The sequence below is a fragment of the Buteo buteo genome, chromosome 11 (assembly GCF_964188355.1).
Source record: "Buteo buteo chromosome 11, bButBut1.hap1.1, whole genome shotgun sequence".
Lineage (NCBI taxonomy): Eukaryota > Metazoa > Chordata > Aves > Accipitriformes > Accipitridae > Buteo > Buteo buteo.
Window position 1 is genome coordinate 39,689,293 of NC_134181.1, and position 12,448 is coordinate 39,701,740.

At 41.3% G+C, this 12,448-nt stretch overlaps 2 protein-coding genes across 16 annotated transcripts in view; one reads left to right on the plus strand and one right to left on the minus strand.

The window, feature by feature from the left end:
• The window catches only part of PISD (phosphatidylserine decarboxylase), a 29,843-nt gene extending 24,483 nt beyond the window's left edge, over positions 1 to 5,360 (plus strand). For all 9 annotated transcript variants that reach the window (XM_075041707.1, XM_075041713.1, XM_075041708.1 and 6 more), the window contains 3 exons: positions 171 to 317; positions 2,077 to 2,237; positions 2,534 to 5,360. In XM_075041707.1, coding sequence (XP_074897808.1) covers positions 171 to 317; positions 2,077 to 2,237; positions 2,534 to 2,758 — 533 coding nt within the window. In that variant the 3' untranslated portion in view covers positions 2,759 to 5,360. The remainder of the gene's footprint in view (positions 1 to 170; positions 318 to 2,076; positions 2,238 to 2,533) is intronic.
• Positions 5,361 to 5,548: 188 nt separating this feature from the next.
• The window catches only part of SFI1 (SFI1 centrin binding protein), a 32,155-nt gene continuing 25,255 nt past the window's right edge, over positions 5,549 to 12,448 (minus strand). For 5 of the 7 annotated variants that reach the window (XM_075041700.1, XM_075041703.1, XM_075041702.1 and 2 more), the window contains 8 exons: positions 12,010 to 12,186; positions 11,024 to 11,157; positions 10,269 to 10,364; positions 8,787 to 9,048; positions 7,963 to 8,104; positions 7,065 to 7,188; positions 6,252 to 6,354; positions 5,549 to 5,719 (listed from right to left, as the gene is read on the minus strand). In XM_075041700.1, coding sequence (XP_074897801.1) covers positions 5,612 to 5,719; positions 6,252 to 6,354; positions 7,065 to 7,188; positions 7,963 to 8,104; positions 8,787 to 9,048; positions 10,269 to 10,364; positions 11,024 to 11,157; positions 12,010 to 12,186 — 1,146 coding nt within the window. In that variant the 3' untranslated portion in view covers positions 5,549 to 5,611. The remainder of the gene's footprint in view (positions 5,720 to 6,251; positions 6,355 to 7,064; positions 7,189 to 7,962; positions 8,105 to 8,786; positions 9,049 to 10,268; positions 10,365 to 11,023; positions 11,158 to 12,009; positions 12,187 to 12,448) is intronic. The other 2 variants (XM_075041705.1, XM_075041704.1) reach the window with 2 other exon arrangements.

Genomic DNA, 12,448 nt, shown 5'->3' on the forward strand with positions numbered 1-12,448 from the left:
GAAATATTGGATTCCTGGACAAAGTGTATTTTTTTGTAGTCTCAACAATACAAGTGGACTGCATTTAGTTCTCTGCTGTTACCACTGGTTCTAATGGAGACTGCTTGGCTGTGGTGGACGACTGCATGAAGAATATCTTTAACCCCTTTCTTTCCATGGTTTCTTTGCAGCCCCACCTGGTAACTCTTTTCAGCAACAACTAGTCACAAAGGAAGGCAATGAGCTCTATCATTGTGTAATCTACCTTGCACCGGGGGATTATCACTGCTTCCACTCACCCACTGACTGGAGGGTGTCACACCGTCGTCATTTCCCAGGTAGGTTTCCGTCCCTAGAAAACGAACGCAGAGCAGCTATGGAGGGAAGCACTGGTATGGGCCACTGCTGAACGAGACACGCCAGTGGAGCAGTTGTACAGTCGGATGATGGATAATGGTAGAAAAGTGATTTGTCACAAATGGTAATGAATTTTATAGTAGTATAGTCTACCAGAACAAATCACATATAAATGGTGAAAACAGTAATATTGTGTTCAAGCTGGTTTAGATCTTTGAAATAACTGTTGGATGCAAGCTGACCTGACTTGTTCCCAAACACTATTTGTTCAGTTTGCACCTGAAATAACGAGTTCTGCAGATCAGACCAAACAGTAGCCTAAAATACGATCTCTTCCTGTGCTTGGGAAAGAAGATGCAATTAAACAGTTACACTACTGGAGCTGGGATCAGATGTGTTTGTCCTCCTCTTTGCAGATCATCATACTCTAGTTCAGCAGATAACAAAAATGTTTTACTACTTGGTATTTAGCAAAAACCTGGATTTGGTTTCAAGCACCATGAGAGAGACACACAGACAATGACCTGCCACAAAGTTCGAGAAATTTGTCAAGTTCCAGACTGAAGCTAGGCCTTGACTGAAACAAAGGAGTATTAGTGAAATGCTACTATCAGATTCAGTGCAGCAAAGCAGATGCATTTTACAGCTAAAAATGTGGGTAGTGAATATACCTTACTAAATTACTTCAAGGACTATGTAGGGATTTAAATTTTTTAGGTTATTCTGTCATAAACTTTTTTTAACCTATTCACATTATTAGTATTTCCTGGTCTGCTCTAGCTAGATAGCTACTTGGTTTTCAGCCATAGTCTCAGTAACCACTTTTACCCATTTACCAAAGAGAACTGGAAGGGGCTGCTGTCATGCACTAGATAGTTAACCAGTGAAACCTGTTCCTAAGCTGTAAAAAGTTTCTTTAGCTTCCTTTGAGTAGCTTGTAGCCTTGTGTTAGATGGATATTATGTGCTTATTAGAAGGCTTCTTTTTCAGTTCCACCTCAGACTGGGGACTAGTTCTGCCTATCGGATGCCAATGAACAGTACTTGTTGTCATTTGTGAATTTGTAGATGACACTACTGTGAAGTTGGTTGGTTATGTCTTTGGTAGAGGAATAGTATCAGATAGTGTGGGAATGAGTCCCTGCCACCTCAGTTTAGGGATAGAGGAGTAGGTATGACTGATGCTACAATAGGCTTCAACAATGGCAGGTATTTTGAAAGGGACTCCCACCCCAGATTGTGCTCCCTACTTTAATGGCAGGCTTTCAGTGTCTGGAAGTGGAGTCAAGGTGAAGCTGTAGATGGGAATAAGCAAAAGCTGAGGGAGGCAGGGGTGTACAAAGAACCATTTCCAGGTATGAAAACTGAAACCCTTTGCTCTTTAACAGAGAGAACTGTAGATGGTGTTCCAGATTGCATTCAAGCCTTACAGTGAAGGATGTGCATGGTCTTTAGTTTCCCTGTGATTCTGCTAGGAAAAATGCAAAGTAACACGAGCCCTGCCCAAGAGTGGTGATCTTTGTGGACAGAAGACTAAAGATGACATCTTTCTATGACCCCTTGTTTATACTACAGCCTTGTCTTTCATTTGCTCTGCCTAGCATTTGCCTCTCTTCCCGCAAATAAGTGACTGAATTGTTTACTGGATCAGCTACAGTTGTAACACTACCTAAATGGTATTTTCAGTATAATTCTGCTACAAACCAGACAACTTAACCTGGTTATTTTCTCACTGTTGCAGGCTCTCTGATGTCTGTGAATCCTGGAGTTGCTCGCTGGATCAAGGAACTGTTCTGCCACAATGAACGGGTTGTCCTTACAGGTGACTGGAAACATGGCTTCTTCTCTTTAACAGCTGTAGGAGCAACGAATGTGGGCTCTATCCGCATCTACTTTGACCAGGTGAGCAAGACGGTGGTAGGCAGCTTTCTGGGTTTGATGGTTGAGGTTGGTACAGTATAATAAAATTACAAAATCTTATTACTCTGAAATTAAGGTGTTGCACAATACTGATGTTCTAAGACTGATTTAAAGGGAATCCTCTCCCGTACAGACTTTTTTTTAATATTCCTATCGCACTTTTTAATTGTAAGTACGTTCCTGCATTGAAAATGCCTAGATACCCACAGTCTACAGCTGTGCTAATGAATACAGAGTACTGAAATCCTCAAGTAACAGCTTCTTCCTTCTCCATACAGGACTTGCACACCAACAGTCCCTGTTACTCGAAAGGTTCCTACAATGACTTCAGCTTCATATCCAACAACAACAAGGAGGGAATCCCCATGAGGAAAGGGGAACATTTAGGGGAATTTAACTTAGGCTCTACGATTGTACTAATCTTTGAGGCACCCAAGGACTTCAAATTCCACCTCAAAGCTGGACAGAAAATCCGCTTTGGAGAAGCACTGGGTTCTCTATAGAAACTCCCTTGAGCAAGGTTTTCTATAGAAAGGGACTCTTATCACACCACTGAGTGTTTCACTTACTTAACAATTATGTATCACTCAGCAGGACCTGGGTGAGGAATAAAGAGGATGTCATTGTTATGTTAAACTTGAGAGTATTTGGTCTACATTTACAAGCTGCTGAATGCAGAAAGAGAATTGAATGACCATATATGTATCAGGTACAGCTGCCTTTAAAGATGTTGATGGTGGAGGTTTCTGTCCCACCCTGTGCCTGTAGTCTTTCATGTCCTCCCCTCAATGTGCCACAGGATAATTATGTTCTTAGAGCCTGTAAGTCCCTTTTGAGCCTTCCTAGGCTGTGCCAGTGCAATGGGGAAGGGTGGAGGTAGAGATTAACTGTATTTAAAGGGACATTGACAAGCTGAGTCAAACCTTGTACCTTATCTGCAATATCTGTTTTTCAGACCTTGAGCGAAGAATGTGTTCTCATATTTATTTTAAGACACTCTGCTGAAGCTCTTATATAAAAGGCAGCCTGTGAATGCATAGAGCACCAAACAGTATAATTGGCTAGTATGGCTTCACAGTCCAAATTAAGCAAAATGTATAACAGCATCAGTACAGTAAATTACACTCATCCAGGTTTTCTACTGTTGGACAACTTTAATTCTTTTACCTGACATCATTGTCCCTTTAAAAATTGACTTTGCACTGTATTTTAAACCTGAAAACACTGTGTCTACATTCCATATGATGAAGCTGGTCATCTTTGGGATTTTCTTTAAAAAAAAAAAAAAAAAAAAGCAAAGCTGTGTGTCCTATTCTAATCCATTGTTTTAATTTGCTATTCCAGGCCTTAAAGATTTTATTTGTATGAGAGACAGTTACTTCACCTCTTGGATTAAGGGGTTAGAAGACATAGAGGATATTTTTCTTGTGTGAGGCCATGAGATGGTAGCCAAAATACGTTTTTACTATGTATCTGTCTTCATTGTTGCTTTGCCACTAAGTTCTTGAAGAATTAACTCCTCTACAGAACACTTTCAGTTACTTCAGGACCAATTTTTATTGCACAGAGTGAAATCCCCTATGCACTGACTGTGTATAAAAATACTACAGATCTTTGAACCAATTCCAAGTTGCCTCCTAGGTGCCAACCTGGCCATCCTATAATGGACTGGCAACAATTTCATCTTACTCAAAATATAAAAAACCCCACACCCGCTCTGACCTCTGCCCTCATACTTAACACTAGGAATGTGCTGGGGGCTGAAAGCTCTATGCTGAAGCTTCATCCTACAACAAAACTTTAGAGCCTCTGTGTAACTTCATGTCAAGAAGAGTTAAAATCTACTTTAAATCAACTTTGGAGCTGCTGAATGTGGCACTATATGGCACTGACAGAAATGGGTGCCAAAGTGAAGAAGAGAAATTGAGTTTTAAAGCAATGTATCAATTGTTTTTAGAGAATACACTGTTTCAAGTCCAGGCACTCAACCATTTAGAACTGATTTTGCTGTCCAGAGCTGCTTGGAGTGGACATGCTTATGAAACCTGCCTTTCTGCTCTCTGAAAGATTTCTCATATTACTTCCTTGCTTGAGCTACTTTTCTGCTACTTCAAGGAGATGGTAGGCTTTGACCAGCTCTGATTTCCTAAAGAAAAAAACTTACCTTCTTTGTATGCACTGCAGAAAATAGAATATAATTTTGTTGTACAGATGTCCCATTTGCCAAGTCCTGTACACTTAGCTTGTCATCAGGAAAGAAGGGATGATAAACTGCCTCTAAGTGATGTAGCCCAGCCATGACTCAGATGATGGTGGCTGTTTGGGTGACAAGCAAGAGAAAATTCATTTGGCTCCGAGAGTCAATGTTTCCTCACTTTACACAGGGAGGAGTTGAAAGCTTGAAGTGGCTCTCAGCCACCTATCTTGTTAAACTTCTTGGCATTAGCAAGTTTACTCCTGCAGCAGTATATTACCATATACAGGTTATAGAAATGTGCACTTTTTTAAATCAGTGAGAGTGAGAAAAGACTAAGGCAAACATCACCCCCAAGAAGATAAAGCTATGACTAGCCTTTTGACTAAACTTCACTGTCATGTTAACAGTAGAAAGCAAATTTGTTCCAGTGGACGAGAGAAAAGAAAACTGAATCTTTTCCCTCTTTTCCACTGGGGCCTATGGCATCCAGACACAGCCAAAGCAACTTTAAGCTTTAATTTCTTCCTACTCAGCATCACCATCCACAGTATCTGAAGGTTACTGTTAGCCTAGTAAGAGATGGATTACCTGATGTTTGCTTTTTAGAAATCTTGAGGAGGAGAGGATTCAGTGTGCAAGTGGCTGTTTTTGTGATGGTCTTAACACTGTGCAGAGCTAGCTGATTAACAAACATTGCTTGTTATGCAGAGGTCAGCAATGCACCCTGAAAGTGAAAGCAAAGCAAAGTTCCTAGAGGGTACTGATAATGCTGTGAATTTCTCCTGCATGGAGAATCCATTTAATTCAACTGTATCAGTAGCACGGTATTTTTGTATGTCAAAGTGTATGACTTACTGACATGAACTCATTTAACTGCAAATGTTTTGAAATAAAGAGTCTTATCAGTGTTGCTTATCTTTCTGAAATGTCAGGGTAACCTAAGCTAGGTATTGTGAGTGCAGCATGAGGTGTATTTAGCTCCTGTTTTGTTTGGTTTCTAACCAGCTGTAGTAACAAAATAAAACAAGCAAGAATATTTAATTTATAAAATAAAAATGCCATACATAGACTGAGAGAATGTATACATCTCTTCCATCCTCCCCTGCTATGAAAGGGGCAAAAAGTCCTACCCCTGAGCTGGAAAATTGGTTCGGATGCATTATATATCCAGAGCGATCCGGATGTCATGCAGGCGGGCAACCAGATTCTGCACGTGATGTCTCTCTTTCACTTGTGCTTTGCTGAGAGTGTTGATCCTCACCTGCAACTGAGAGTGAAGACAATTGCATAAGCTTTTTGCACAGCAAGAGAGCATTTAGTCTTTTTGACAGAGGAAGAGTGAATGAGCTCTAGCAGCCTTTATATTATCCCACTTAAGAACCATTAAGTGACAGGATTGTGTCACTGGGGAACAGCCAAGTACGGGTTAGCTTTAGAGGTAACAGTACAATACCCACTCACAGCTGTATGAACTTGGGGACTGCAAGCAATGCAGGTGCAGTCACTGCAGTGTAGCTACACTGTCCTGAGAAATCACAGAAAAAAATTTTGAGACCGAATCTATTAAAGCCTGCTATGTAGCTTGGAGATAGCCTTAGAAAGGTCTATTGGAGTTAGAGTTACATTTCTGAACAAACAGGAAGATGCATCTACACAGCAGTCTGGTCTGTTCATCAGCCCACTTCTGATTACAAGTTTTCCTTCTCTTGGCATTTAGTAACTACCATTAGCCTTAAGGCTAAGTGCATAGCATAGTGATAATCACCTAAGTAACTTCAATTTGTTTGCTATTTACGCACCTGATCCAGTTCTTCCTGAACTCCTTGTACACTATCTTGGGCCTCTGGTTGCATGCTCTTTTCTAGCCACTTCTGTAGAATCTGTGCCTGCTGCTGACAGGACCTGATAAAATGGATTAGAAGGATTCTTATCCCAGTTAGAAGCTCAGCAGTCTAAGCCAACTTAGACTTGCAATTGATACTTGCAATAAGACCCAAATTTTTGTCTCAAACCAGTGAATGGTAAAAGTCTTTAAATAAAAGAGAAGGAAAAAAAAAAAAAAGGATGCTGGAAAGCAGAGAAATCTGTCTGAAAATTGTTGTCTCCATTTCCTACTCCTAGTTCCTGACTTCTTCCTTTCCCGACAGTTGAATCCCCTCCAAGCCCCATTTTCTTTGAAGCATTTTTGTAAATGTGTTCTTGTTCTAATAGAGACGTTGTCAAACACTAGCCATATTTTTTTTTAATTGACAGTTGGAAAAGCTAAGTTTTCACTCCTCATGATAAAAGAGCTAAAATCTAAATTTCAGCTGCTCTGCCAAGTTCATTTGTACTGCCTTCAGGTTACACCCAATGACACCTTTGTCATGCTTTCTCCAATAGGTGCCAAAGTATAATTAAACCACTTGCTGACTACAAAAGAAGTTGCACATGTACTCTCCCCACCTGGAGTGAACTCTTAAAAGGAGAAAATAAAAATATCTAGAACTTTCCTCTGTTTCATTCACAGTTCTGTGAACAGACTGGTTATTTTCAAAGTAGATGCATACAAAAATTGCAGTATTGAGTTGATGGCATGAAGAAAGTCTGGCTAAAGGGGCTTTGCAACATACTTGAGTTCTTGCTTCCTGCTGAAGTAGTACTGCATCTGCTGTTGGATGTGTTGGAGTTCAACTTCCAGCTTTCTCTGTAATGCCACTTCTTCTCTGGAACTATGCTCCCTTTCTTCCCCCTCAGCTGAATGGAAGATACAAGGCACAAGCAATGGAAGTAGAGCAGACTTCAGCTCTTTCTTTTTATCAAGGAAAGTCAGGTTAGCAGACAGGAAACATGGAACCCTCCCGCATCCTTTTCACACATTTTGTCACCCTATGACATGTACCTGTTCACCCAAAGATCAGGTACAGTAAGAGGGCAGGAGTCCTGACAGCACTACAAGCACTGAAGACTCAGTTTAAACATACAAAAAAAGATAAATGCTCTAGTGAATGGTTTGGTACTACAAATGCTATTTTGGCTTATTCACGACTTAAGTGTTTTACATCTACTCTAGAACTAAGTAGTAAGTCTAGTCCTGTGGAACACAAATTTCATGCCCTTATGTCATTAAAAACACCACATTGAGAGGTGCTTAGACACCATCCATCCCCTTTACAACCATACCCTAAGTATGGGGAAAACGGAGAACCTTACTGGGTGAATTCTTCCCTCCTGAAGCAAGTTCTGCTGTACATTCAGCCTTGCATACATGAATGCCTGAGCACGTTCTTGCTAAAAGCTGAGCCCTAGCAGTTCCTATCCTCCAATCCCTAGAACAGGGTTTTAAGCTCCCTGATTCAGCAGAATCCACAAAACTGTATTACCATCCTGAAAAGGAATGGCTGATATTCTTCACCTGATGCAGGCGTACAAGACTGCCTTTTCTCCCTTACATTTTGTGGAGTTGACTTGCAGTCTTGCATATATTGGAGGAGGACACACAACTGCTACGGTTTAGATCTGAGGACCTACCTGCAGTTTGGTGACTCCTTTTTCCCACAAAGTCTTCAGGTGACAGCAAATGTGGCTGCAAGTTTGATTGCAACTTCTTCACAGAGTCCTGTTGAGAGTCTTGGGAATGGGCTCCTTTGTGACCACTCACAGGCTGACCTCTCTACAAAGTCAGAATGATACTGGTTTTCTCAAAGGGTTTTCTTGAGTGAGCCCTACAAGTAGAATGTACCTGAGCTACTAAGCCCTACTCACACTCAGACACCCCCTGTAGTCACTAAGCCCTTCTCATAAATTACCACAGAAGAAGAAGAGCTTAAGAAATGGGTTCCTTCATTTCCAGCATGGAGATATTTCATCAAGATTCACACCTCCCATTCTGTGTGGAACAAAGGAGTTTAAAATGCAAGCACCTACTTTGCAGGTGAAGTGAATTTCAGTTCTTGAGACTCTCAGCCATAGCCACTACTCCTAAACTGAGTTATTCTTAAATCCCTGTAATCTGGTTGGCAAACTAACTGGCCTGAAGCACTCTCAAATCAATTGCTAGGAAAAGCATCTGGCTAGGAAGGACACAAGACCAAGAAAAAAGGCATGAATTACAGTATAACACACATGTGGATTGGTCAGCTAACAAAATATTGCTTCAGACTGGTAGTAAACAGTTCTTGGGCATTCAGAGCCAGTTAATTTGGTCAGCTTTTAAGGTAACAGAACAAGAAAAGAATAGCTCAACCACCAGAATGGCTGTTCAGAGGAGCCACGGGAAAAAACAGCAATAAGCAGCATGCATGTTGACAGTAGCCCAGTAAGCACACTAATTTTTCCTTCAGCAATACACTCACCATTTCTGCTCCAGCTTTCATTTGGGGCATGAAAGATGAAGGAGACCATAGCTCTGGCCTCTGAATAGCACGGTGCACATCATTGGTCCACGGTGGTACAGACGGGAAAGCAGCATGTATGAGAGATGGATAGGAATGAGAGGTATTGCCCATTTGAGAGACACATTTACAAGTACTTTCTTCCATATGAGGTGTTAGCATTAAGTTCCCAGTCTGTGCAGAGTGTTTCTTCACAGATGTTTGCTGAAAGGGTGCCTCTGATCTGTAAGGGAAGAAGGATGAGGTCCCTATACGTTGCAACCTATTGGTCTTGTACTTTGCAGTCAGTGCAAAAAAAAGGGAGGTTCTTGTTATTCCCTTGCATACAGCTTCCCAGTTAGCTGCTTTAATATACAGGGGAAACCCCAATTTAAAAAAAAAAAAAAAAAAAAAGGAAAGAAAAGAAAAACCACAATCCCAAAACCAAACCAAACCAAAAAACAACACACCACAATGGTTAAAAAAAAACAAACAAAAAAAAGCAGCAAAGCAGTTAAGGTTTCCATTACTCCTACCTGCCCTGCTCCAAATTCTACACATTAATCCAGGCTGAAACAATTTCTTTAGAGCTGTGCATCCAAATCATTAACAAAATCCTGCCTTATTTTGGTTTGGGGACAAGAGAAAGAGGGGAGCAGAAGCAGCAATCTCAGATGGATTTTGACAGGAAATTGATAGATAGTTCCCCTCTCTAAAGCTAATTACAGAACAGTTTCATTAAAAAAGTTCAGTCTAAACATCTGCTTAAAAGCAATTTCAGCTTCTATAGCAAGAACAGTTTCAGCTCCCTCACTTTCAGGGCTAAGAAGTGATACCATAACTAAAACAAGTGCAGAACACTCAGGATAGTGAAACTACTGCTTAGTTGAACAATTTCAGCAGCATAGACCTTTTGGGGAAAGTAAAAATAAAAAAGTAGCTCCTTTTAGAGCAGCAAAGTTGATTCAGCTGAAACAGAGCTAAATATTCAGTTTTGGCTCTGCATTACCAGAATCATTAATTATTCCCCGGTAGATCAGTTAAATCCAGACCCAAACCTATTGTGGAGCAAATATGATCTATGAGCCAAAAAGCATCCTGCACAACTCAAACTTCTGAGTTTATGTGGCAAGACTGACAGAAAAGGCAACTTATTAATTCAGCCCATTAATTTTGGAAATAAGTGATGTGCCTTATCTTTCTATCAAAATATGTCACTAATGCAACAAAGGCCTTGGTGGCTATTTAATTAACTTGAAGTTCCATTATTCTTGTCTGCTTCATGTAAGAAGACTGAAGTTTTTAAGGTCACCATGGCCTTTTGATAGTACAAAGCAATGCACAGTCCCATAATTACTGGATGTTCTTTATTATGAAGGTAAGGGGATTTGAGGGGATAAGCATAGCATAAGGCCCACTCTAAGTCACCCTCTTTTTCTTTACTTTTAAAAACAGATTTTCTACCTAGTAAAAGGAGGTCCCAGCAGTTCGTTGCTTTCTAGAGATTCCAGAAGAAAGTCAGGCCTCCGTGGTGGTAACCTCGCTCGTCGAATAGCATTTCTGAAAAGAACAGACAGACTCAGTAATGCCCCAGATTCATTATTATTTTCAATTGGCATAAGCTGGCATTGCAGCTAAAGAAACAGTCCTATTCTATCATTCATCCCTGCTCTGCAACATTCCCCTTGCATGCAATAATAATTTTTAAAGATTAAATCTCGACCTGTATTAATGTTGCAATCTGGTTCAGCATATGAATGATTGTGCCAACACAAGGAGTGGTGGAAGGGACAGAACTGAACAAGGCAGAACTAATTCTTTTGGCAGCATATACTAGCTTAAAGAAATGTGAAGCTATCACTGTATTTCCCTGTAAGGCGCCTGTCCTGGACTCAGAAGCTTCATGGAAGAATATTCCTTGCAATTGCCCCATGATCAGCAAGAATTTTTTAAGGAATAGCTTCCCCAAGGGAAAGAAAGGGGCAAGAAGAAAGTTCAGTTTCTGCACAGCCGGGATCTTGATGTTTATCATTTCATCAGACCCTAAACATGACTTCAGTGAAAAAAAAGAAGAGCTTCAGTGACAGCTCTAGGTCACTCAGTCATCAGCGTGAAAACTTGGGAATACAAAAGTGAGAGATGCAGACAGATAGACTACATATATGCAAAACTACATATATGCCAGAGAAACGCAGGAGGGACTAGAGCTTTACACTTACAGATCACTGAGAACTGAGTCCCCATCAGCAAGGTGAAATGGTAGATGACTGCATTTTGAAGGCCATGGCTCTTCCTCTGCTAAATGTCCTCTTGTCTCAAGGCTAACATCAGGCATTTTAAATGTCACCTGCTTCTTCAGAGGTGACAGAAAAAAACAAGGTTTATTTAATTTCTTGGAGAGAGCCTTCTGTTTCCACAGCATGGCACAACAATACACTGACTGGTGAAGGTTTGTCGGCTGCCTGCCAACATAAAGTATAGTGGAGCATTTGATGGCTGAGAGTAGGAAGCAACACAACACCACCCAGGGAGAACACCACAGAAAGGAACTGAGATTTCTGATGACCTCACAGCCATACCAGCTCTCTAAGCTAAATTAGGTCTACTGTGGTAACATTTGGGTAAGGAGAATTAACTGGGTACTTCTGCAATGAGGCAGGCTGCACATTAGCAAACGGAACGACTAGTGTCCTGAAAACCCAGAAAAGAGCTGGGAAAGCTGCCCAGGAGCAGGAAGAGAGCAATCAATACAGGCATCCCTATTTTCCTTTCCACACACAGAGCTGGGCTGATACGTAAAGGGAGAAGTGCCACAAGCCCACATTTGAAGGTATAAGCGGTGCTAAAGCTAAGACAGGATTAGATGCAGCCTCTAATGCTTCGTTCTAGCACAGAATGTAGAGACCAGACCCTAGCCACATGCAAAGGTTTCATCCAGCAGTATTGTCTACAGTAGGAATTGGTCAGTTTTGGAAAAGCTTCATTAAGAGAGGTTCCCAATTAGCAACATAAGTCTGACGTGCTCTAGTCTCAGCTGAATGAAAGGACAGGGTGTTTTGCTTTGAACCACAGGCCGAAGTGTATGTCAGATCCAAACAAGAGCCGAGATGTAGGGCTCCAAGATACATACATACACACGAACACACACACAGGATCAGAGCAGACCAGTCCTGAGTGTATCTGAGCAATCACTTGTCTCTTTCACCTTCAGCTGGTGCTGGGCTTGCAGCTGTCCCTGCAACTGTTCCGTGCCAGCAGTGTCTCTCAAGACCGGGGTTACACCTTCTCTCAGAAGAGTTGTGTGGTAAATTCCTGTGACTTCTTCAACGTGATCTTTCTTCTGCTGTTGCCCCTTGGCAAATGTGAGCCAAGCATCAAATACCTACAGCATGAACAACAGACAGCTGAGTGTTACAAAAACAGGTTCCAGGCCAGGGACTCCCCCTGCAGATGGGAACAATTTCCCTTCCGCTGGATAGCAATAGGCAGAGCTACAGCAACAGCAGGACACTACCACAAGGACAAAAGGACAGGGATTTAAGTCAGCTGAGGCTGAATGGGAAAAAACATGTGCAAATTTTTTAATCAGATAAGAGGATTTAGGGACAGCTTTCCAGCATCCTAAAATAACATATAGCACCCCA